We start from the raw sequence: 22,051 nt of genomic DNA, 5'->3' as shown, positions 1-22,051 counted from the left end.
CCGGAGCTTTTGACTTATTCTCTTTGATTTTTGCTTGAAATCACTTTCTCCTCCTTTTTTTTTTTTCCTTCTTGGACCCCTCATATTTATTCTCCCCTCTTTTAGTCTACTGGCCCATGGGAGAGAAAAGGGTGACATTGTGGCCCACGAAGCGTCGCTAGTTTGAGGCCCGTTTCAAATAGTGCAGAAAGCCACTTGTGCTCCCCATGTAGTCCAAAAATGAGCTGTATTCCAGAGAAGCCATTTTTTTTGTATAGTCTTTAGCAGGTGGCTTGAACGGTGAAGTTTGATATGAAAAAGGTTTTTGAGTGAATGACGGCCCCCCTCGCGCCAGCAAGGGTGGCGCTGGTGAGCACTCTCAAGGTTCACCTTCACTTACACGTAAATACCCCCGAAAAGCAGCAGATTGGACAGATGCCGCCATAGCTCAGTTGGTAGAGCACCGGACGCAAAATTCAGAGGTCATGGGATCGGATCTTACCGGCAGCATGTGGTTGTTTTCTACTGCTTTTATTAATCTCCCATTGATAACAACTACAAAATAAAGACATCCCCTGTGCTTCTTGGTTTCGGTGACTGTCGGCTCCCGTCATTTAATGTCAAAACGAGCAGCTCTTTCCATTCCCTTGTCTTCTGAAGGTTTGTGAGTGGGTAGACTTTCTCAGTGGTAGTTTTAGGCCGCATAATGCAATGAATTGATATGGATGAAAGGGTGAAGTTGCCTTCTGCTAGCTCCTTTTCACTTGTCGGAACTTTCTCTTTTGTCAGAGTTGAATTCGGTTTGGGTTGGTTTATGGTTGGTTTATGGGGTTTAACATCCCAAAGTGACTCAGGCTACAAGGGACACCGCAATGAAGGGCTCCGGAAATTTCATTTCGACCACCTGGGGTTCTTTAACGTGCACTCATATCGCACAGTACACGGGCCTCTAGAATTTCGCCTCTAGAATTTCGCCTCCATTGAAATTCCACTGCTGCAGCCGGGATCGATCCTGCGTCTTTCTGGTCAGCAGCTGAGCACCATAACCACTGAGCCACCGCGGCAGACAGAGAGTTGAATTCTCATATTTCGTGTTGGCTTTGTTGGCAAATATGACATACTTTATTTACTCATGTAATTTGTGCTGTGTTTTTTTCTTTAAATTAAGGTGTTAAAAAAGGGGGTGTGTAAATTCCGTGGATATTTTTTGCTCATCTATTACAGATATTCCATCACTTACTGTATCAATTTCCTATAAAGCACTCCCGCGTCTGATTAAGACCGGGCTGCCTTTATTTATACAGTGAGGGAATATTAACATCACAGCGACGATTTTAAACGTGCAAGGTCCTTGGATCATGGTGTCATTGCCATGGGTAGCACTTAATACAGTGGCTCCTATGAGACATCTTGCCAGTAGCCTTGTTTTGGCCTCTGGCTTCTACATGGTCCTTTTCAGAATTATCCTCAAATTCATCTGCCTCATGAAAACGATGGTTAAAGAGGCTTAAGTAAAATCGCCAGTTGACCGAAGATACGTTTCTGGACTAAGCACTAGATATCCACAGATAATTTGTGGTGTCTTTTCAGCTTTGTGAACTGGGTAACCAACATCGTCTAGAAGGCCCATTTTCGGGGAGAAATTGGGTTTAACCTGATCTTTAAGAAATGTGTTCAGGGCGCAAGAATGGAGTAAAATCACGTTTTTCCCGAAAACAAAGTGCTCTAAAGATATACTGTACATTGCCGCTTATATGTCAACGCCCCTAACTCGCACCTCTCACTGGCCAAAAAAAGAAAAAAAAGTTGACTCGAAATATAAGAATATTGCCCCTTCTTCCCTCCCTACGTTGCGTAGTCCCCTGCGGTATGGCATGGTGGTGCGTGTGCAGCTCAAAGCAATAAACACGCAATGATAGTCGCGAAGCTAGCACTCCGATCAAAATGGAGATGGAAGGTGATGAAATGGTACCCTCGAGTGCGACCAAGATGACTGCTAGTGGCTAACAAAGCGGTTCTGTAGTTTCCGCAGTGTCCGGTTTATAGTTTTGGATTCCTATGTGAGCTGGAGGTTACCAAGAGCTAGGTCTTGCAACTGTTCGTCCGGTAAAGCACCTGTCAGTGGGAGCGAGCCAGGTGAACTGCGTGCAGTTCGACCCCTCGCCATTCAGAATTTTTGCGGCCACCCCGGTTGTTCCACATTATCTTGCACAAACACCCATGTGCATGCTGGTGCTTTTTTTCACAAACCAGGGTAATAAATTAGGAATGCAAAAATTGCATGAGTAAATATGGTAGTCCTACTGTAGAAGGGTATGCCAAGCAACTTAGAGCAGTGCAGTGCATTAGAGCAGTGCAAACTGTTTGTGCACATGGAGCATTCTGCATGTTTTGCTTTCAACGGAGCATGCTGGAAGAAACATAGTCTGTGAGAATGATCTTAGTAGTTTGTGAGCTTCTTTGGCTATGCTGTGACCACCCAAGCAGAGCCAACAGGAGTCCCAGTTGTTGCAGAATGCCGTGTAGCTCAGGGAAGCCCTCCACTCATTTTTAATAATTCACTTTTGGAGGTAAAAACATGGCTTTTTTGGAAAAGTAATACCAGTGTTGGTGGACGCCAGAAAACAGGCGAATTGTGTTAACTAGCAAAGTGTTTGACTAAATTCTAATTGCTGACTTTTTAACTATTACAGATAGCCACCTGGTTGTAGTTAGAGGTTTGAAGCTGACTATTAGTAATAGCCATATCTCTTAGAATTTTGAAAAGGCATTTTACGTTGGTTCTGCGGCTCATCAAATTTTGGCCATTTCTCGCACAGTTTGATAATTGCATGCTGGCTTTATGTGCACAGCGACGTCCACCAAATTGCGCCACTCTGCAGTGCACATGTCATGTGACCTTCTCAGTCCTTCCTGCCTGTGCTACCTGTGCTGTGCTGCTCACTGCTTCTGCGAAGGCAGGGACGAGTAGGCCACATGACATGTGCACATTCACTGGTGGTGTCACTTTTGCCGCTACTTAGGAATTGCATGAGAAATAGCCAAAATTTGTTGAGCCACAGCTGTGAGAATAATCGCGCTTTCGAAATTGTAAAAACGGATATGTCTATTACTAATGGTCAGCTACAATTCTCGAATTGCAACCAGGTTCCTATCTCTAATAGTTTGAAAGTTAACTGCAGTAGAGCCTTTCTATAGTACGGTTGCTCATACCAGCAAAAATATTTACTATGTCATTGGCGTTACTTCAACAATTGTTGGTGATAACATTGGTCTGAGGATGCTGTCTGGTAATTTGGCTATTTACTGAACACAGTGTTGGTTTAGAAAAGAAACTTAGAAATACCTTGTCATCCTGTTAGCTAAATATTTATGGTTGTCGCATTTTATGTTATCAAGTTATTGATTTCATCTGTCTTGTGGAAGTACTGTATTTGCACAACTATAACACGAGGGGGGAGTTTGATTCCATATGAAAACCAAAGCTTTGCATGAATACAGCTTTTACGATGTTTAGTTACGCGCGCCACAGAGCTGAGTGTCGCAAAACCACCCTTGCAATGTCTCTGTGCCCCCGCTTATTCTCTGCTTCGTGCTTCGCACCACCCAGTGCTGGAAACGATCGCTTCATTTTTTTTCCTTTCCTTCTGTCTGCACTTTTGCTGTCCTTCCTTTCTCAGTGGCCCACACCGCCTTCTTCCTAGGCCTACAGCCAACTTTTTTTTTTTTCTCGGTGTGCCTCACACACTTTGCCTCATTCCCAAGGCCTTTAAATATTTGGCTTCTCCTCTTCATTGCTCATGAGCTTTGTGGTTGAACCGTCTTAAAAAGTGCCATTTTTTTCGTTGATATTTGCCTCCGACTGATGGCCTTGCGATTACACCATTACTTATTCAGACTCACGCCGCCGCGGTGGCTCGGTGGTTACGGCGCTCGGCTGCTGACCCGAAAGACGCGGGTTCAATCCCGGCCGCAGCAGTCAAATTTCGATGGAGGCAGAATTCTAGAGGCCCCTGTACTGTGCTATGTGCTGAAGAGCCCCAGGTTGTCGAAATTTCCGGAGCCCTTCAGTACGGCGTTCCTCATAGCCTGAGTTGCTTTGGGTCGTTAAGCTCCAATAAACTAAACTAAACTAAACTAAACTGAGTCGCCTTGGGATGTTAATCCCCCGTAAACTATATTTTTACTCTGAAATGTCCTAGACTATGCGCGTGCTCTGATGTCATCATTCCGTGGGAAATACATTGCTATAACCATTTCTGAATGATCAAAACAAAATAGCTGTCTATAGAAGACAAAATGGCACTGCAGTTTCACTTTACTGTATCAGTTTATTGTAGCTGGCCTTTACTATATTAGAATTTAGTTCAAATTGCCTGTTAGTTAACACGATTCACCGGTTTCCTGACGTCCACCAACACTAGTATTACTGTCTCCAAAAAGCCTGTTTTTTTTAATTAGTGGTAGGCTTCCCTGAAACACCTGGTATAGTGGCTGTTCTCTTCTTTTTCTGTCCAGTGTAATGGTTATTTGTTGGTCATCTGCTTCCGTTTAACTTTTTCCTCAAACTGAGCTGTATGGTCTCTGGTCACAAAGTTTGGAAAACCAATTGAGAAATTACAAAATTTTGCTGCCGAGTTTTTGCCATCTTTTGGATGTGTGCACTTGCTTGTTGAAGCCCATTTCGGTGTATAAATGAAGGTTTATTCCCATTTTGGCAAAAGTAGGGAAGGGACTTCAAGTGAAGACTTGCAGCTTGGTATTAAAGCACTTGACCAGACCTAAACTTTGGTGTCGCAGCCATGAATGAAAGGGGTGCCTGGTTCATGAGCTGTGGATAATTTGGTAGGGTATGATGCAACATTGAGGCTGTGTAAAGAAACAAATTTCCTCTGCCTGTGCCACTAAGTATGCAGGCTGGGGATATTTTGGTAGCATGAGAGGGAACTTGGTCAATATACCTGTGATCGTAGTTAAAACAGAGCCCTGCTAAATGGAATACTGCACATTTGCTTGTGCTGAAGAAGTACTACTCGAGAGTTTCTGAGATGTAAACTAATAGGCAGATGTTATGTTTTTTGTGTCTAAAATGGCTGGCATAAAAATGTGCGAAGTCTCCTTTCCACTGTTCATTATATTATGCAAGACTGCCCACTCCATTGTACATGCTGCATGTAGGCAACTTTCTCTTGCCCAACTCTGATGTGGTCCAAAAGGAATTTGTTCTCTGGTAGTAACTGCACATGGGGGCTTCCATTGGCATTGTTAAAGGTGGTCTTGTAATCTGCAACTCTCTGGTTCAGCTGCTGACTGAAGAGAATGATCCAGGTGGTCTACAGAGTGGTCTCTAAATTTAAAGTATGCCTGGTGTGTGATTCTCATGGGGGAGGGAGAACGGGGAGAGAGGAGGAGGGATAGCTGTCATTGCCACGCTTCCCCCCCCCCCCCCCCCCCCCCCCCCCCTAATGCAGGGCGTAAATTATGCAAGTTTTTATTTGGATTTGACATTTCTGGGAAAATGTTGCAGAGGGGAATTTTGTTAATGCAACTGCATTAGGTTGCTCATCAGCACGAAAACCTGGCACCACCCGAAACGTGGTGGTGTTACAGTACTTGCAATTGGTCGAAATGGTGTGATGGCATCGAAGCAGGAAAATAGAAAATGCTAAGCGGTATTAATCGGTACCAGTGCTTAAAACTGCACCAACCACAAAGGATTGACTACTATTGGAATAAAATTGCTGTAGAACTGAAGTGCTGTTGCATTACTCCCATGCAAGGTCCTTGAGTGCCCTTGGAAAGTTGTATGCTCATTTGCTTACGAAAAGAATGCGTTGAATGGTTTCATTGTACACAGGGTAGGTACTATCGCGTGCAGTATGACTTGCAACGCTCCGGAGTGTGCCACAGAGCACTGGGGGGGGGGGGGGGTGAGCTCACAGCGAAGCATGTGACGCACGCAAAAAAAAAAGGCGAGGGTTTGGCCATTCCAGAGATGTGCGGCACCCCTGAGCAAGGGCTTTGCAACAGGGCTCACCGGCGCGCCCGGTTATCGCCGTTATCGCTTAAAGGAGCGATCTACTTTGCGAGCGAGAGAGGAGGAGGAAAGGGGAGGGCTGAGGAGCGACGTGCATCTCCAGAATGGCAAAACCTCCGCCCTTTGCCTGGCTGCCGCGTTGTGAGCTCGGCCGCCAGGGCACTGCGGAAGCGTTGCAGTCATACTGCGCGCGATAGTACCTCTGAAAGGGAACGTGCTTGTGCTGGGCCGTGGTCATTATTCAGTGAGCTTCTAGCGTGCCACTTTGTTTAGTGCCGCTTCCGAGCAGACCTAAGCCTACAAAGGAGAACAGCTGATTCAACTGCTGCTGCAGCATTTACATAGGCTGTATAAAATGGTTCATTTAGTTAAAAGAATCGTTGTTCCTTCCTTGCTTTTGTAAGCTGGCTTTGTTTGCACCAGCATCCGAACATGGAGCCGGGAGCAGTCAGTGTGCCATAGCTCCTTTCAATTCATGCTCTGTGTACATGTGTCAGGCTTTCCCAGTCATTGACGGCTGATGATGGCAGCGTTAGGCTCAGGTAACTAGGTGACGTGCTCTTTTGTGTACCGTGTGTAACATAAAACATAGTTGTGCCGTGGGTACCTGCAATGATTCAGTGCCAAGTATACTTAGTTCTGCCATGTAGTCATGAGTTCAAGCCCTGCCTATCCAGTTGTACTGGTTTGGCATTCAGGAATGCCGTATCTCAACAGAAGCAAAGTGTAGCTGAAATGCTGGTGCTCCCAGCCGTCTTTGGAGGTTGAATAGATAAAGCCTTGAGTACCGAGCCTTCGTGGCATGAGGTGTACTGCATGGCTCGGGCTTGTGGTTTAGCCTTGAGAACAGTTCTGTGCAGAAGTAGCTGCTCCTTGTGCAGAGTGTTGTGCTGTGTAGTTGGCCTGATTCAAGCTGCTGAGTGCGTTTGACTGTGGCGAGTTGCTCTGGTGCCCCTGCAGCGTCTGACCTCTTGCTTTGGCACATGCAGCTGGACAGGTTCAAGGAGCCGCCTGCTTTTGGTCCCATGTGCGACCTGCTATGGTCGGATCCACTTGAAGACTTCGGCAATGAGAAGAATGCGGAGCATTTTAGTCACAATAGCGTCCGTGGATGCTCATATTTCTATAGGTGGGAACCCCCCCCCCCCCCCCCTCCCTCTGCTTGCTTTTCAAAAAAGAATGAATTGCATAATGGTCATGTGGTTGTAGTCAGCCATAGCTGTTCAGTTTCGGAAGGCACTGCTTTGCAGAGAACCTCCGTTGTAGCATGCTTCCTGTGAAAGCTGTGCTTCTGGAGAAAATTTTCTTGAGAGTTCCGTGTCAAATTTAGTTTCCAGTGGGAATATGAGGACAAAGACCTGGAGGCAAAACTAGCCACTACTCAGTGAGAAAGTACCAAAAATGTTTATCGTTCGTAAAGTTGCATGGGCATGGCTAATGTCTCCTCATGTTTCTTTCTGGCTGCTGTGTTTTGCTGTGTGGCGTTACCTTCGAGTGTACAGCAAAGCATTCATACGGCATTTGTCCTCATGTTTCTGGTATTTGTCATTTTGGCATTTTTATGGGAATTATGCCTCTTTTCACACGGCACTCCTCAAAGGCCTTTCCAGCGAAGGTGCCTCTTTTTACCAAAGGAGTAGCAGCGAGCTTATAAATTTATTTCAAGCTTACTTTCTGTATGAAATGGCTACTCTCATCAGCAGCCGCAAGTTTTGTTTGTCACCTTAGCCACCATGGGCACTGTGTGTTGCTGTCAGTTGCTGTAGCCTGAGATCTGATCGTAAAATGTAAACACCTGTCCAGAAAGTAAAACGAGGTGAGGCTTTTTTTATATTTGTGAGATGTCTTCAAGCATTGTTAGTTGCTTTTTTTCTTCTTCTTTTATATGCTCTATAGCGCTGTGATTACAGGTTCTTTCTTGACTGCTACTCCTTGGGCTCTGAAGGTCTCGAATAGGATCTTTCGCTTCTAAGACCCTCAGCGGCAAAAGCGCAAAACTTGTGCCATGTAGCTATGCACCTCGCACTTTAAGGACCTGATTTTCAGAGGTGTTTGCGGGGCTGTGTGACAGGGGTATAAAGGATGTAGCTTGTCACATTTCTCAGTGTGAGTCAGCTTGCATTACTTGCATTAGAAAAAAAAAAGTGGTGGGCTGTGGCAAGCTTATATCATGCTGCAGCTGACGAGTTGTGAAATTACATTTCGCAAGGTGGAGTTTTGGGCCAGTTGGTGATTCATGTTTTGCAGGTTGGCTGAGCGCGAGACAAGCGAGGACAAGCGAGGGACACAGGATGAGTGCTAACTTGCAACTGAAAGAAACTGTAGCAGACTTGCAAGCTCAAGGAACTGAATGCGCATGCCCAGCTGTCCACTGATTAAGATGAGGGGGCAGGATAAGGACAGTCTGAACCAAGATAATGTGGGGCTAAACTACGAGATAAAATTGCACGGAAAGTAACAGGAAGCGCCTCTTCCACCTTCAAGCAGCAAAACCCAAGAAATTACGCGGCATTTAGGAACATAGATTCCTTTCGCAGCAGAACAACAGACGCTTCACTCGCTCACTGATCATTTCCTAACCTATGCATAAATGACTCCTCAAGAAGCTCCCTTGCAAGTTATCCTTTAGAACGGCCAGGAACTTTTGTTTTTCTAAAAAGTGGGTCTTGAGGCGTCATTTATGCATAGGTTAGGAAATGATCAGTGAGCGAGTGAAGCGTCTATTCTGCTGCGAAAGGAATCTATGTTCCTAAATGCCGCGTAATTTCTTGGGTTTTGCTGCTTGAAGGTGGAAGAGGCGCTTCCTGTTACTTTCCGTGCAATTTTATCTCGTAGTTTAGCCCCACATTATCTTGGTTCAGAATGTCTTTATCCTGCCCCCTCGTCTTAATGAGTGGTTAGCTGGGGATGCGCATTCAGTTCCTTGAGTTCGTAATTCTGCTTCCGTTTCTTTCAGTTGCAAGTTAGCGCTCGTCCTGTGTACCTCTCTTGTCCTAGTTTGTCTCACGCTAAGCCAACCTGCTAATAGTTACATTTCGATTGTGAAACTAGGTGTGTAAACAAGTTGACAGGTTTATGCTGTCTACTTCATTAGTTAACTGGCTTCAAATAGCGTATTTATGTGACGAAAACAGCAAAAACATTTGATGCCATTTTCGTGGAGGGTATAATCTAAGTAATTATTTGGGCTTCGGAATGTGAGGAGACAGTGATGTGGAAACAGTTTGAACTGACGTAGGCTGCAGAAGCATGTGCATTGCGGTGTCTTTTTTTCTGTCCCTGCACTTTTGTGCTGTTCCTAGGATTGCCAGAAGTTAATACCTAGTGCTACGGTGAAGAATGTCAATTTTTTTCAGCTAAAGTTCGGGTTCAGTTGAGGCAGGTTTGGGTTCAGTTGAGGTTTTCTGTGTATGAAGCTTTGTATAGCAAGAAAGTGGTGAAAGAGGGGCGGCAGCAACAAATCTTGTGGTGCATGGCACAGATGTGTTTGGTGGGTGGATGGAAGTGGCAGTACAATGTCTTCTTTCTCACAGCTATGCAGCATGTTGCGAGTTTCTCCAGCAGAACAACCTCCTCTCTATCATTCGGGCTCATGAGGCTCAGGATGCTGGGTGAGTCCGTGTCATTGGAATGCACTGTAGCCATTGCTATCTTGTGTAAATCTTCCAGAGCAGATGCAAACTTTTTTTTTTTCTATTGCAATTCAAGCATGTAAGTTTGAGAACTTTCATCTTCCATTTGCGTCTATGTTGACTGCTTGAGAGTGGAGCATTACAGGGGTGTATTGAAACATGCCATATGGAACACATGTGAGATACACTGTGAACCATGCTACTGATGGTGATGGTGGCGGCAGTGGTGTTAAAGGCATCAAGGGCAGGCAAGAATAGTTGCATTGGTGTCGGCATTTGCTCAGCTTGTGTCTCACAGGATCTCATAGACGAAATGAAATACATCACCTACTGCCCTGGAAGGCCTATGTTCTCTAACAACTGAGGTAGTAGCCTTGCTGCAGCGTGTCTCTCAGGTTGTGGACCTCGAGTGCAAACAGTACTGTTCAGTTACCCATTCCATGTCCTCAGGTTGTACAGCAGTGCCTTGCACTCATTGCCAGGCATCGCGTGGTTACCATGAGTGGCATGGGCCTAGTGTGCCACCTATATCTATTTGACTGTGGTTGCTGTGGTTGAAATGTGAGGCTGGAGAAAGCTACTCCAGGTAGACTTAGCTGTTCTGCTGTTCTTAGTTGTCAGTGTAGATGCTGTTTCATGTGCTTGTCTGCTACCCACAGCACCTTTTGACATTGCAGCTGGGGGGTTACACGCTGTTGAAATGCAGTGTATACATGTAGAAGGGCAACAGACTTGGCACATTGAACTAAAATAAATGATATATGAGAGAACTTTAGGTCAGTAAAAGTGAAGGTAAGTGTTTTATAGATTGAGGCAGTGGTAACTGTAACATCATGCTTTCATGTCACTGAAATACATAAATTGCAAGCCATACGGGCATCAACCAGCTGGAAGTGCAAATGTAAACGAAGAGAACACAGTGACAGGTGTGTCATAGTGTATCATGGAGCTGCCATGACATAGTTAGAACATTGAGTGCATCAGAACGGCTGTACACAACTGTGAAATTTGCTTCTGGCACGGCAAGAAAGCGGCAGGTCTATTCAAGAGTGCATGCACAAATAAATAGCAAGTTGTCATTCTGCTGAAAAAGCAGTAAAGAAAAGGGGGGGAAAAAACTTTTTTTTCATTGTACTCCCATCAACTGCTTAAAGGACTACAGACACCTAACGTTTGCTTGAGCGTTTTTTTTTCTTCTTTGAAATGATGCTTTGGACATCAGTATACAGGGCTTGCCCTGTGGTATTACCGTATTTACTCGCATAATAGGCGCACTTTTTTTCCAGAAAATCCGGCTCAAAGTTCGGGGTGCGCCTATTACGCGGGGTAAAATTTCCGGAAATTTTTCGACTCGCAAAATTGAACGTACCGCTTAAACGCACTCGTGTACGGGCCGCACCCCCATTTTCCCCGAAGAAAATATTAAAAAAAAAAAACGTGTAAGGGCCGCACCGAAACTTTCCACGACCCACGCGGGAATAACCTTTGGAATGCACGCGTCGAGGCCTCCGCGATCAGCTCCGGCTGCGCGCAACGGGCGCGGAGGCGACACACGCGCAAAGGAGCTTCCAGACGCCGCCCACGAAGGGCGCCCGAGGCCAAGCTTATCATCATCATCAATGTTTTCTTCCGCTGCGAGCGTTCACTATCTAATCGCCATCAGCATCACCAGCTCCAGGTTTTTTTTTTTGTTGTTGTTGCTATCAAGTGCCGGGATCTGCGGTCATCGAGGTTTGTGGCTTTGCCGTCGAGCGTTGCTGTTTTAGCTCGACGGGCAAGCACCTTAATAGCTACACGGCTGGGAGTTTGCTCTCGAACACGGCAAGCGTGCCGCAGGTCGGAAACTCGACGTGGCCGAGAAGTGCGGCAGTTGCGTCTGTGGCGTGCCTAAATTTTCGTACGTGACTCCAGGCGCCGAGGTTTTCGCGGGCCTAAGTCGGGAACGTTTCGGGCTGGAGATGAAACTTTCCAAACAGACGTTTAAAGTGAGCATCCCTGAAAACTGAGTGCGGCTGTTCTACGTGATGTTGTACGTGCTGTGGGTCCGCAGCAGCTGCGACGGCAGCAGCACTAGTGTGGACCAGTAGTCAGTTCAGCAAAAACTTTGTTAAAATAAAGATTGGGGGTGGGGGGCGGCGAGGCGTCGGCCTGCAATCGTGTAAACACAGTATTGATCACAGTGCCAAGTTCGGGGTGCGCCTATTATGCGCGGAAATAAAAAAATCGGATTTTTCGCGACCAAACTAGGGGTGCGCCTATTATGCGAGTGCGCCTATTATGCCAGTAAATACGGTAGCTTACCACCGGTAAATAATTTATAATCGAATTTGTTCTTGATGCTTTCCGATTTTTCTTTGGACAACCAAATGATAGCTGTGACAACAATGGTGGATTTAGATCATGTGAGGCACGAAAAAAAAAACTATAATCTCAGATGCATCGTTTCGTGTCACTCGGGCTTTGGAGCGGGCTGGCCCAACCATTCATGGAAATTAAAGCTACATATCAGTGATTTTATTGTTTCTTTTTCATACCTCATGTGACCTAAAGTTATATTTGATGTCACAGCCGTTTTTCGGTTGATGAAACCAAAACCGTGACAGCATGGGGGTAGAAAGTAGTTATAAATTATTTGGTAGTCATAGGCAGGTACTACATGGTAATCTGTGTATTCTAATTTAGGGTGTGGGAATATTTGAAACTGCGAACGGTTGGCAAATAGTATTTGCTATTCGATTGACACCGCACTTCCCTCCTAAACTTTCAGCAATTAATTTCTCGTTAAAGGTGCACTAAAGAGGAATCTGAAATTGTCTTTTTATCGCGGGAACTCCATCTGCATTCTCCGGGCATTCTTAGAAAGTTTGAATTATTGTTCTGTGCGGCCAATTTTCCTATCAAATCGAATTAAACGTCCCGGCTGCCGCCTTTTTCTTTAATTTGCCTTCGAAAAGGGGAGATGTCAGCCAGTGCTGGAGTTCCTTTTAGCCAGTCACGTGGCGGCTTCGCTCTCGTTTTTTTGTTTTTTAGGTTTCCGTGAATTAATAGTTTGTCACAGAATACGTAGCCACAAATTAGGCCCGCAGAAATAAAAATACGCGTGGACTTTCGCCGTTCGCTACATATCACTCCGCCGACGGCAAAGGGGCAAGCCACCACGTGGCTGGGCGAAAGGCACCCCACTGGTTGGCTTACTCCTCCCTTTTTCGAGGGTGAGTTGAAGCAAAAGGCGGGATCAGGGACATTTAATTCGATTTCATAGGGAAATTAGCCCCACAGGACAATAATTCGAAGTTTCTTAAAATGCTCGGAGCGTGTAGATCGAGTTCCCGTGGTAAAAAGACGATTTCAGAATCCTCTTTAGTGCACCTTTAATCTAAACTTAGGCCAAACACAGTGAGAAACAGCAGTATCTTGCACTTTTCGTATGAGTGAACTTGTCCTTTCCTCATGGAATCGACTGCCAGCACGGGGCAAAAGCCCGTGAATGATAATGTTAGACCTCTTATAAAATAAGTGCGCTGGTGGCCAATGAGTGCCACTGTGAGCTTGTAGGTCATAAAACGAAAGTGCAGCACTAGGTGGCACGTCATTGCGTTGTGCCACGCAAGAAGAATTAGCCAGGGATACCTCAGTTACATAACTGTGATGCAGTTCTGCTTTGGACCGTGCAGACATTTGTTTTGTGAGCAGCTAAGCAGGCAAGCTGTTGCTGGTGAATGACCCCTTGCTGTTGCTGCAAAACTCTTGTGGCCGTATCGATCAGGAGCACCCTTCTTGATCCCTCATTTCTCAGGTATCGGATGTACAGGAAGAGTCAGACCACAGGGTTTCCATCGCTCATCACCATATTCTCCGCACCAAACTACCTGGACGTCTACAACAACAAAGGTGAGCACCGCCCTCTGCGTAGTGTCAGTGTGCTTGGTGTAGCTGCACCACAATATGGTGAACACAACTCAACAAAACTTGCAACATTATTAGTCTCCTAGAAAACGGCATACTTTTTTGTTCGTTTCAGTAAAGCAACTTGCCACCGCAATTTCGATTTAGTGAAGTGTTTGGACATTGCATGCGTCGTGGAGCCTTCATGGCTAGCAGAGCAACAACAAAAACATTAGCTTTTTGGCGTAATAAAGACTCGAACCTAAGACCACAGTAATCTGTTAATTACATTCAATTGCGCATCAGTTCCTTTCCTTCCTCTTCTCCCGTTGTGCCTTAGGTAGTGCAGGCTGGGCAACTTATAGTGGTGAAATAAAACGTACACTCGCCAAAAGATGGTTTATAAAAAACTTAGTTTGACGTTTCGGGACCTGTACGGGTCCCTTGTTCACAACAAGGGACCCGTACCCTTACCAACCCGTACCAAGGGACCCCTACGGGACCCGTACGGGTCCCGAAATGTCAAACTAAGTTTTTTATAAACCATCTTTTGGCGAGTGTACGTTTTATTTCACCACTATGCCTCTCCCTCGCCAGACAGGATTCTGTCGAATCCTTGATTACTGGGCAACTTATGTTTGTCTTTTTCATCTGCCCAAACTAATTTGTCTCACTCCTGACGCTCATCTTCAACACCGTTCTGTAAGGCCAAGTTATGCTCAAGAACCTGTGTATGCAACATTAACTGGCTGCCAGATCCGTAAAAGCATATGCTGAGGTGTCCATTGTGTGATTTGGTAAAGGCTTCAGCATATTGCTACAGCAAAAGGGCACTGATTCAGGTCATAAATGTGCGGTCTTTCTTGGACCCCTGCACCATTGTACTCGTACTGTACTCTTACTCGTACTGTACTTGTACTGCACTCGTGCTGTACTCATCATGGGAGATTATACCAAAATCGTTGATAAGTTGCCCTTGTCCGGCCTGATGTTGCGCTGCTCGCATCACCATAGACAAGTTTCGTTGGTTTGCGATTGCATTGGTTGCAGTCATTTTTGGCAAAAATTGGCAAAAAATTTGGTGATTTTGGTACATTTTTTGGGAATTGATTTGGCGTTAAGGGGTTGAGCACAATGGCTAAAAGTGGAAAATGACTGCTACATTGCTCACAACCGACCCACTGATCTGTATTCAGGGACATCCTGTACTGTGCATGGTGGTTTCTCACTGGCTGCTTTCAGTGCATATTTCCATGCGCTGCCATTGGAGCTACACTCACGTGCATTTCATTGCACCTTGCTTGTCAACTGATCTACAACATACTTAAGAAGCTTGGCTTCCTGTAATGTGAGCCCATCAGCATTGGGTTGTTTGGTGGTTGTTCTGAACTGCAGGTTATGAACAGTCATGGGGATGATCACACAAGGCACCATCTGACAGTGGTTGCAGTCACTTAGCATGGTTTGCACCACAGCCTCACCCTTGGCTGTGTTTGTGTCTTTGCACGATAATACACACTGACTGCCAATGCTCTTGTGCCATCAATATTGCCACTGTCAGGTACCTGATGACTGTCCATCTGGGGTGGACAGTCGTCAAAAAACCTATTAAGATATTCAGACTTCCTGTCCAAAACGGTCAAATTTCAATGGGGGTGAAAGTCTAGAGGCCCGTGTACTGTGCGATGTCAGTGCACATTAAAGAACCCCAGGTGGTGGAAATTTCCAGAGCCCTTCACTACGGCATCCCTCATAACCTGAGTCGCTTTAGGAAGTTAAATCCCCATAAACCAGATGTGCAGACTGTTTGGAAGTTTTTCAAAGGTGGAACTGCACACTCCTTAATTAAATGTGCTTTCTGTAAAAATTTGAAGAGTACTGGAGAAGGTGAGCTTTAAAGGAACCTCTTTTCTGTAACTTGATCTTTGGTTTCACATGCTCTTGTCGCTACAGATTACTTGCAGCCTTGCTGTTTTGGCCATTTGTAAGTTATCTGCTGTTTGTTGCCTTTCAGTGCTTCTTTTTTTGGAAGGTCAGAGAGTTTGCATTCTGCATATCTGTTGGCGCGGTGAATTGTGGTTTGCTTTACGTGGTAACAGCTGAGAAATCGGGCCCACATGTATTTCCCTTGGCGTAATATGTGCAGCGGCGGTGCTCAAGTACGAGAACAATGTGATGAACATCCGGCAGTTCAACTGCTCACCTCACCCGTACTGGCTGCCCAACTTCATGGACGTCTTTACGTGGTCTCTGCCTTTCGTAGGCGAGAAGGGTAGGTGTGCCTGCACTCTTCTTGAAGGTGCTTGTGTGTGTGTGCGTGCGTGCATGTGTTACAACCTGGAGGGATTTAAGGTGGACTGTGTTTGGTCAGAGCTTAACTTTTCATGGCTCTTCCTCCCATTAGAAAATGAAGAACAAAATTGAAACCAAAGAGTTGGTGCTATAAAAGAAAACTAGATGGCGCAGCTTGTCCTAGAGTACCAACTTGAATTTCTGGCGGAGTGTTCAAAACGTAGGCCATATATGTCCGATGGCCTATGGCACGGTAGCGAAAGAGTTAACTCATTTGTGTGCGTGGCCCTCTTGCCAGAAAAGGCGAAGCATATGTTACCACAACGCAAGAGCAAGATAAGGGTGCACTTACACTAGTGGCTGTCCTCCTAGAGATGTGTACTTCCCACCTTTACACTGTGTGGTAGCAGACTGCTAGCACCCTGCTTGTTCAGTGCTGCTAGTCCTACCTAGGCTGCTTTGCTTCAAAGCTGCAGTGGATGGTACTTTGGAAATAGCTGTCACTTATGATGAAAGGTTTCATCTTGATGAAGGTGCAGCCGGTTTTTGTGTGAAGCCTTTGGCAGGGAAGTGGTGAGTCAAGCAGCGAACTATTGGCCAAACCATTGTTGTAATGAGTTGTGTGACACTGTCATATGCGCATGTCTCGGCCTTAATTCGGAATAGCTTGGGGTGAAGCAAGGTCTGCCTGTAAAATTTTGTCAGCCTGCTTTATCTAATTCTCACTGTTTGAAACTCCAACTAATAAATTACCTGACACAATGAATGCAGCCGCTGCATTTTTGTAATATTTTGAGTAAAGGGTGCAGTGCACTTATTATGTGACAGTATTATGTGACAGTAAATGTGTCAGTAAATGTGTACAGCCCCTTTCACACTTAGAGGGAAACTGGCAGCGCGTGACCGCCGAGCATCTCGAAATGCTACAGCCGGCGAGAACCGATGGTAAAGGCGCACGCGCAGTAAGCCTGGCCGGCTATTTATCTGCGCATGCGCCCTGTGCCGCCCATTGTCTCCTGTTGTCGGCAGCAGTGCTTTGCAAAGCACGGTTGTCACGCGCTTTCACTTTCTCCCTAAGTGTGAAAGGGGCTGCTTGTACATTGAGCAGTGTATTCAGCCTATGCTGCGTTCTGGCCTGTGACCGAAATGGCATGGTGTTTAGCACATCTGGTTCCCAACCCAGCGGTCAGGAGTTGGATTTTTCACTTGTGTATCACTTTTTCTTCTGGCCATTGTGGCTTGGTTTGTTGTGCTGGAAAAAATGCACTGTAAACCCTGCAAAGTGCCCATCATGCAGCTACCTTTGCAGGAACTTTGCTGGGCGGCTGATGTCAGTATGTGGTCTTCACTATTGACTTACAAGGCAACTGTATTCTTGCCTATGGCTGGAGGTGTGCACACATGCATCATTGTTTTGTGTGCTTTGATACCCACTTTCTGTTTGTGAGGATTTGGGATGCACAATTCCTGCACTCAGCTAGCTGATGCCCAAGAGACTTGTGACTTTTTCATTCTCTGTCATCCAGAAGGCAATACGATGGGTTCGTTGACTTGCTAGCCTGATGCAGAGGAGGGTGGGAACGGGTGGGTGCTGCAGCTTGTGTATGGCAATCCCAGGAAGCCCGCTTGGCTACGAGGCAGCTGGTAGCAGAGAGGAGAGCTAGGATGGGGGCTGCATAGTGCGCCACACTCCCTACGAGCAAGGAAGAAGGGGATTTCCATCAGGGATGAGGGAATGCCTGGAGGGCCACTGCTCCACCCCCCTCTGCACTGTCCTGACTTGGGATAAGGGTGTCAAAGCAGGTGTATTGCACTGTCAACACGAGTCTGTGCACGATCACCCGCTGAAGATAGCAGTCTCCAGGGCGTCAAGTTCATGTGGCCATGCCTAGCCACATGTGAACAGGGATACTGGGGTTCAGAGGATCCCTGTATGCTTTATTAATTGCTCAATCGTTCATCTGAATAAGCAGTGCCATGTGTTTTATGCGTCTTCAGTCGTATAATTTTTTTTGTGGCGATCACATAAACTAGACAGACCCAAACGGATGCGGCATAAAGTTGGGTCAGCTAGATTTTCACCTGGCTACTGCTGCAGCTGTGAACGAGCATCTGTGTGCATTATAAGAAGTCTTTACACTGCTGAGGGTCTTTACCACCAAAAAGGTCAGTGTATTGGCATAAATGGTTGTTGGAAAAAATGGCACTGGTCAGAAAAGAAAACTGGAGGTGGTGTGTGCTTCTTTTCAGGTGTTGAGTCTTCTCGTGCACCGTCTTTTATTTGCTCTATATGCCACTGAGAACTTGGGAACTCCAATGATCACTTTCCCCTTGCCATCTCTTGTGCAGTGACGGAAATGTTGGTCAACGTCCTGAACATCTGCTCAGATGATGAGCTCATGACAGAAGGGGACGACACGTTCGAAGGTAGGCACGGGCTTCATCAGGTGCTCTTTGTTTGGACCAGAATGTTTTTGCTCCAGGCTTGTAGCTATTATGCATTTCGACAGTTGTGTGCCCTGTTGTTGATTGAAATAGCTCGTATAGAGGTGTGATCTTTACATTAACTGTTTTACATTTATCTTAGCTTTACATTAAAGGCCAACTGCAACAAAATTTTTTGCCCTGTAAGACTTTTTTTTTCTATAGTAGTAGTATGTCAAGAAACAGTACTAGGAGCAAGAGGTAGCATTCATAAGAGCAGTGAGCGCATTAGGAATTGCTCGCAAAAACCATCGTTTTTCATACTGAAACTGGGAAAAGGCTGGCCATTACCAAGTGCTGGAAATGACTTAAAAACTAATCACTCGTAACTACTTGGGTGTTGTAGTTGCGGCGTTTCGGCAGCTCGCTGCTGGCCGTAGAAACTGCGGCCGGTGGGCACGTGCTAAGTGTGTACTGCGAATGGCACAAATGCCGATCATGTGGAATTGCTGCGCTGCAAACAAACGCTCGCGAACGGAGATCACTTCTTGTTTCGCGGCGCCTGCTTTCGTCCTTCATGCACTGACAAGAGATAACACTGCTAGTACAGCTTTTGCGAAAACTCTGGTTTCTGGTCAGAATAGCCACATCCAACACGCACTTTAGATTAATTCTGATCAAACCAGGCAAGGATCCGCCCGAACGCCGCATGAAATAAAAGATGTGCAGAATACGGCAAATGCTTGCTGGTCGCTGTTCTTCCGAAACGCATGCAGCATGCACATTCTTGTCCAGCGCGTGCTGGGGCCCCTGATGGCTGCACAGTATTTCGGCATGGTAATTGTGCCTGAAATTCATCAACTTGCCACGGTAACAAACCTAGGACTGCCAAACCACATTTCAGCCTCCAGCCTTTCACTTTATGCCGTCCGTAACCCGTACCTACATCATTAAGTTGCCTAATTATGCAACATACCGCCCGGTGCACGTGTTGTCTACTGCAGAGCTTTTTAAGGGGGGACACTGGTCTTGAAAAAAAAATTTTTATTAATGGAGTCACAGTTACGAAATCTTCAGGGAATGTGTATTTTTGTGTGCTGATTCTAAATATGTCATTTAATTTCAAGTAAAATTATTCCTTGAACACTTATGCACATTTTATGCAAGTATTTTGCGGAGAGTTTTGAAGAAAATTTGCTGCAGGAAACTCGCTGAAATGTATGCCATTGGGTTCTCTTGACACCAAGGAATACAATTAGGGTGAAATTGTCTTCTTGCCTATCATAGAACTTAAGTTATAGAGTTTTGAAGTTGTCGCTTCAGAAATGAGAAGGAAAGTGTGTATTCCTGTTTCTGTAGTGGCAGCTTCAGTACCGTATTACTCAAGTTCTATGAGAGCCAGGATGATAATTTTATCCTTATTGTATTCCTTGGTGTCAAGAGAACCCAATGGCATACATTTCAGCGAGTTTCCTGCAGCAAATTTTCTTCAGGACTCTCCGCAAAATACTTGCATAAAAAGTGCATAAGTGCTCAAGGAATTGTTTTACATGAAATTAAATGACATATCTAGAATCAGCGCACAAAAATGCATGTGCCCTGAAAATTTCATAACTATGACTAAATTAATAAAATTTTCTTTCCAAGACCAGTGTCCCCCCTTAAACGCTTGTAACAAGTGTACCAGTTTTTATTAGTTTCATGGCATACCAAGCACATTAACGGGCATTGTAGCCAAAGTAAAATTTCGTTTCAGTTGGCCTTTAATGTGGTGTTGGGTGCTTTGACATGAATTGCACCTGTAGAAATCATGCGAGTTGAAAATTGCTTTTCAGTTGAGTTGTGTGAATATTGAATGAATATAGGGTAAGTTGACTTATGGTTGACTAAATGAGCAAACATGATGTACACAGTCCTGCAATTTTGTGGATAAACATAGTTAAAACTGCACGTATTATTTGACACTCGGGTTTGCTTAGCACCTTCTGTGAATTGTATGGGCACTATGTTGATGATTTTAAATGAAAGGTCTACAGGGTATCTTTTTTTTATTTTGAACAATTCTAGAAGCAGAGCCTTTGGCAGCTGAACAAGTCCTGTCCGTTCACTTGTGTTATGTGGCAATGCAGCCATTAACTACCGAAGAAAGTAATGTGGTAATCAGTTTAACGCTGTTGACATTGTTAGCTTATTTTGACCTTTACGCCAGTTATGTCAAGTTGAAAGAAGTGTTGGCGAAGTTAGGCTTACTTCGTGAAGGTGTAGTTTAAGATGAACTGCATGCCGAAGAGTCTATGTAGCTAGTGTGCTATTTGCTGTTTTTATTTGCTAGCTTGGTAGGCTTTTGAAGGTTTCTTTTTTTCCTCGATGCTTTTACTGTTGTCAGCTATGGCATATTGAGATACATCACACAATGTTGGCTTGCCCTTTTATGTTAAATCACTGAAATGGACAGTGTATCTGATAGCATAGACATGTGAATTCAGGGCCAGCACTCGTGGATGTTAGGAAGCATATGCTCATTGCAAGGGTTTGATAGCTTAGTCTTGCAGAATGGCTGACTGTCTTTAACCTGATTGAAGAATAAACATCAGGTTTAGCGACACACTGCTGCAGTGCATGTCTTGACAACATACGAGCATTGCAAAGCATCTTAGGATAGCTTTTTTTAGTGACGCTGTATCGACTTCACTGTCACCATTATGCTGCATGTCTCAGTTTTAACATTTATTTAGAAAAAATACATACTTTCAAGAGCTGAATGGAAAAAAACACTCACCTATTAAGTTTGTATGAAAAATGCATAATCCTGGGCATTTTGCCTTTGAAGAAACAAGAGGCAAAGTTTGAGTGCTTTGTTAATGAGATTTGCCTGTTCTGTAGGAACAAAACTTTTGGAACTGAATCTCGTGTATGCCTTAGTCACCTTCAGTTATTTCTCGTCAAAATTTTCTGGAGAGCAGTTCCCAGTGTGTAGTGGTCAGCCTCACTTTAAATGAATGGTTTGTTCGTACTTTTAAGACATTCGTTCTTTCCTGGGCTTACAGTGAAGATTCATTTGTCCTCATCATTCGCCAGTTAGATATAAAATTTGGAGGAAAATTAGGATAAGAAAGCATAGTCCAAATTTAAGTGAAGAACTGCCATTTGTTGTGAGCTATGTGAGGTATCTTCAGAGGCTTTTTATCGCTGTGCAAGTGTGGCTGGAATAATTAGAAGCGTCAGCCAGACATGATTCGTGCACTACCTGTGTCTTTAGTTGACTTGAGCTCATCACGTCTGCAAATGCTTGCACATTTCCTATGCAGCTAGGTTGAAGCTATCAGTATTCTCTCCCTGCGAGTATTGCAGCATTTGGGGACCGTTTCTGAAAAGAACGGTCCCCAATTGTTAATGATGCTTGTAATGCGGGGATTGAAATGTACCCTAGAAACCTGCATATAATACAAGCTGTAATTTGAGGATAGAAAAACAAAAAAAAAGGTTCTCATTCACGTATAATGTGAGTGTTGAAAATTCATCGAATGCATTTATTTGCACTTTATTTCACACTTGACTTGGGGACAGCTTGGTACCTTCCTGCTCTATGATATTCTGGCTGAAGACAAGCTAACGTTTTCATGGAAACTGCAAGGTTGTAGTTGTAACCACTTGGTCTTATTTTTTTTTTTTCTTGACTTGTGTCAAACAGTAAAAATGGTTAATATGGCTTCAGTATATTTCAAGGAATTGGTTTGAAATAAAAAAATGACACCCTGTATAGGAAAAGATACTGGCAATGCTGACATGCACCATAAACAGT

At 44.9% G+C, this 22,051-nt stretch overlaps 1 protein-coding gene across 6 annotated transcripts in view; it reads left to right on the top strand.

Moving 5' to 3' along the window:
* Positions 1–22,051, top strand: part of LOC149358129 (serine/threonine-protein phosphatase 2B catalytic subunit 2-like) — a 69,515-nt gene that overhangs the window by 28,114 nt on the left and 19,350 nt on the right. For all 6 annotated transcript variants that reach the window (XM_089585054.1, XM_089585053.1, XM_089585052.1 and 3 more), the window contains exons 5-9: positions 7,006–7,145; positions 9,550–9,627; positions 13,445–13,539; positions 15,680–15,805; positions 18,175–18,252. In XM_089585054.1, coding sequence (XP_089441180.1) covers positions 7,006–7,145; positions 9,550–9,627; positions 13,445–13,539; positions 15,680–15,805; positions 18,175–18,252 — 517 coding nt within the window. The remainder of the gene's footprint in view (positions 1–7,005; positions 7,146–9,549; positions 9,628–13,444; positions 13,540–15,679; positions 15,806–18,174; positions 18,253–22,051) is intronic.

The sequence above is a fragment of the Amblyomma mixtum genome, chromosome 3, assembly GCF_055824585.1.
Source record: "Amblyomma mixtum isolate Tamu chromosome 3, ASM5582458v1, whole genome shotgun sequence".
Taxonomy (NCBI): Eukaryota; Metazoa; Arthropoda; class Arachnida; order Ixodida; family Ixodidae; genus Amblyomma; species Amblyomma mixtum.
The sequence above is the reverse complement of the archived record's forward strand: the minus strand, read 5'-3'. Positions and strand labels throughout refer to the sequence as shown.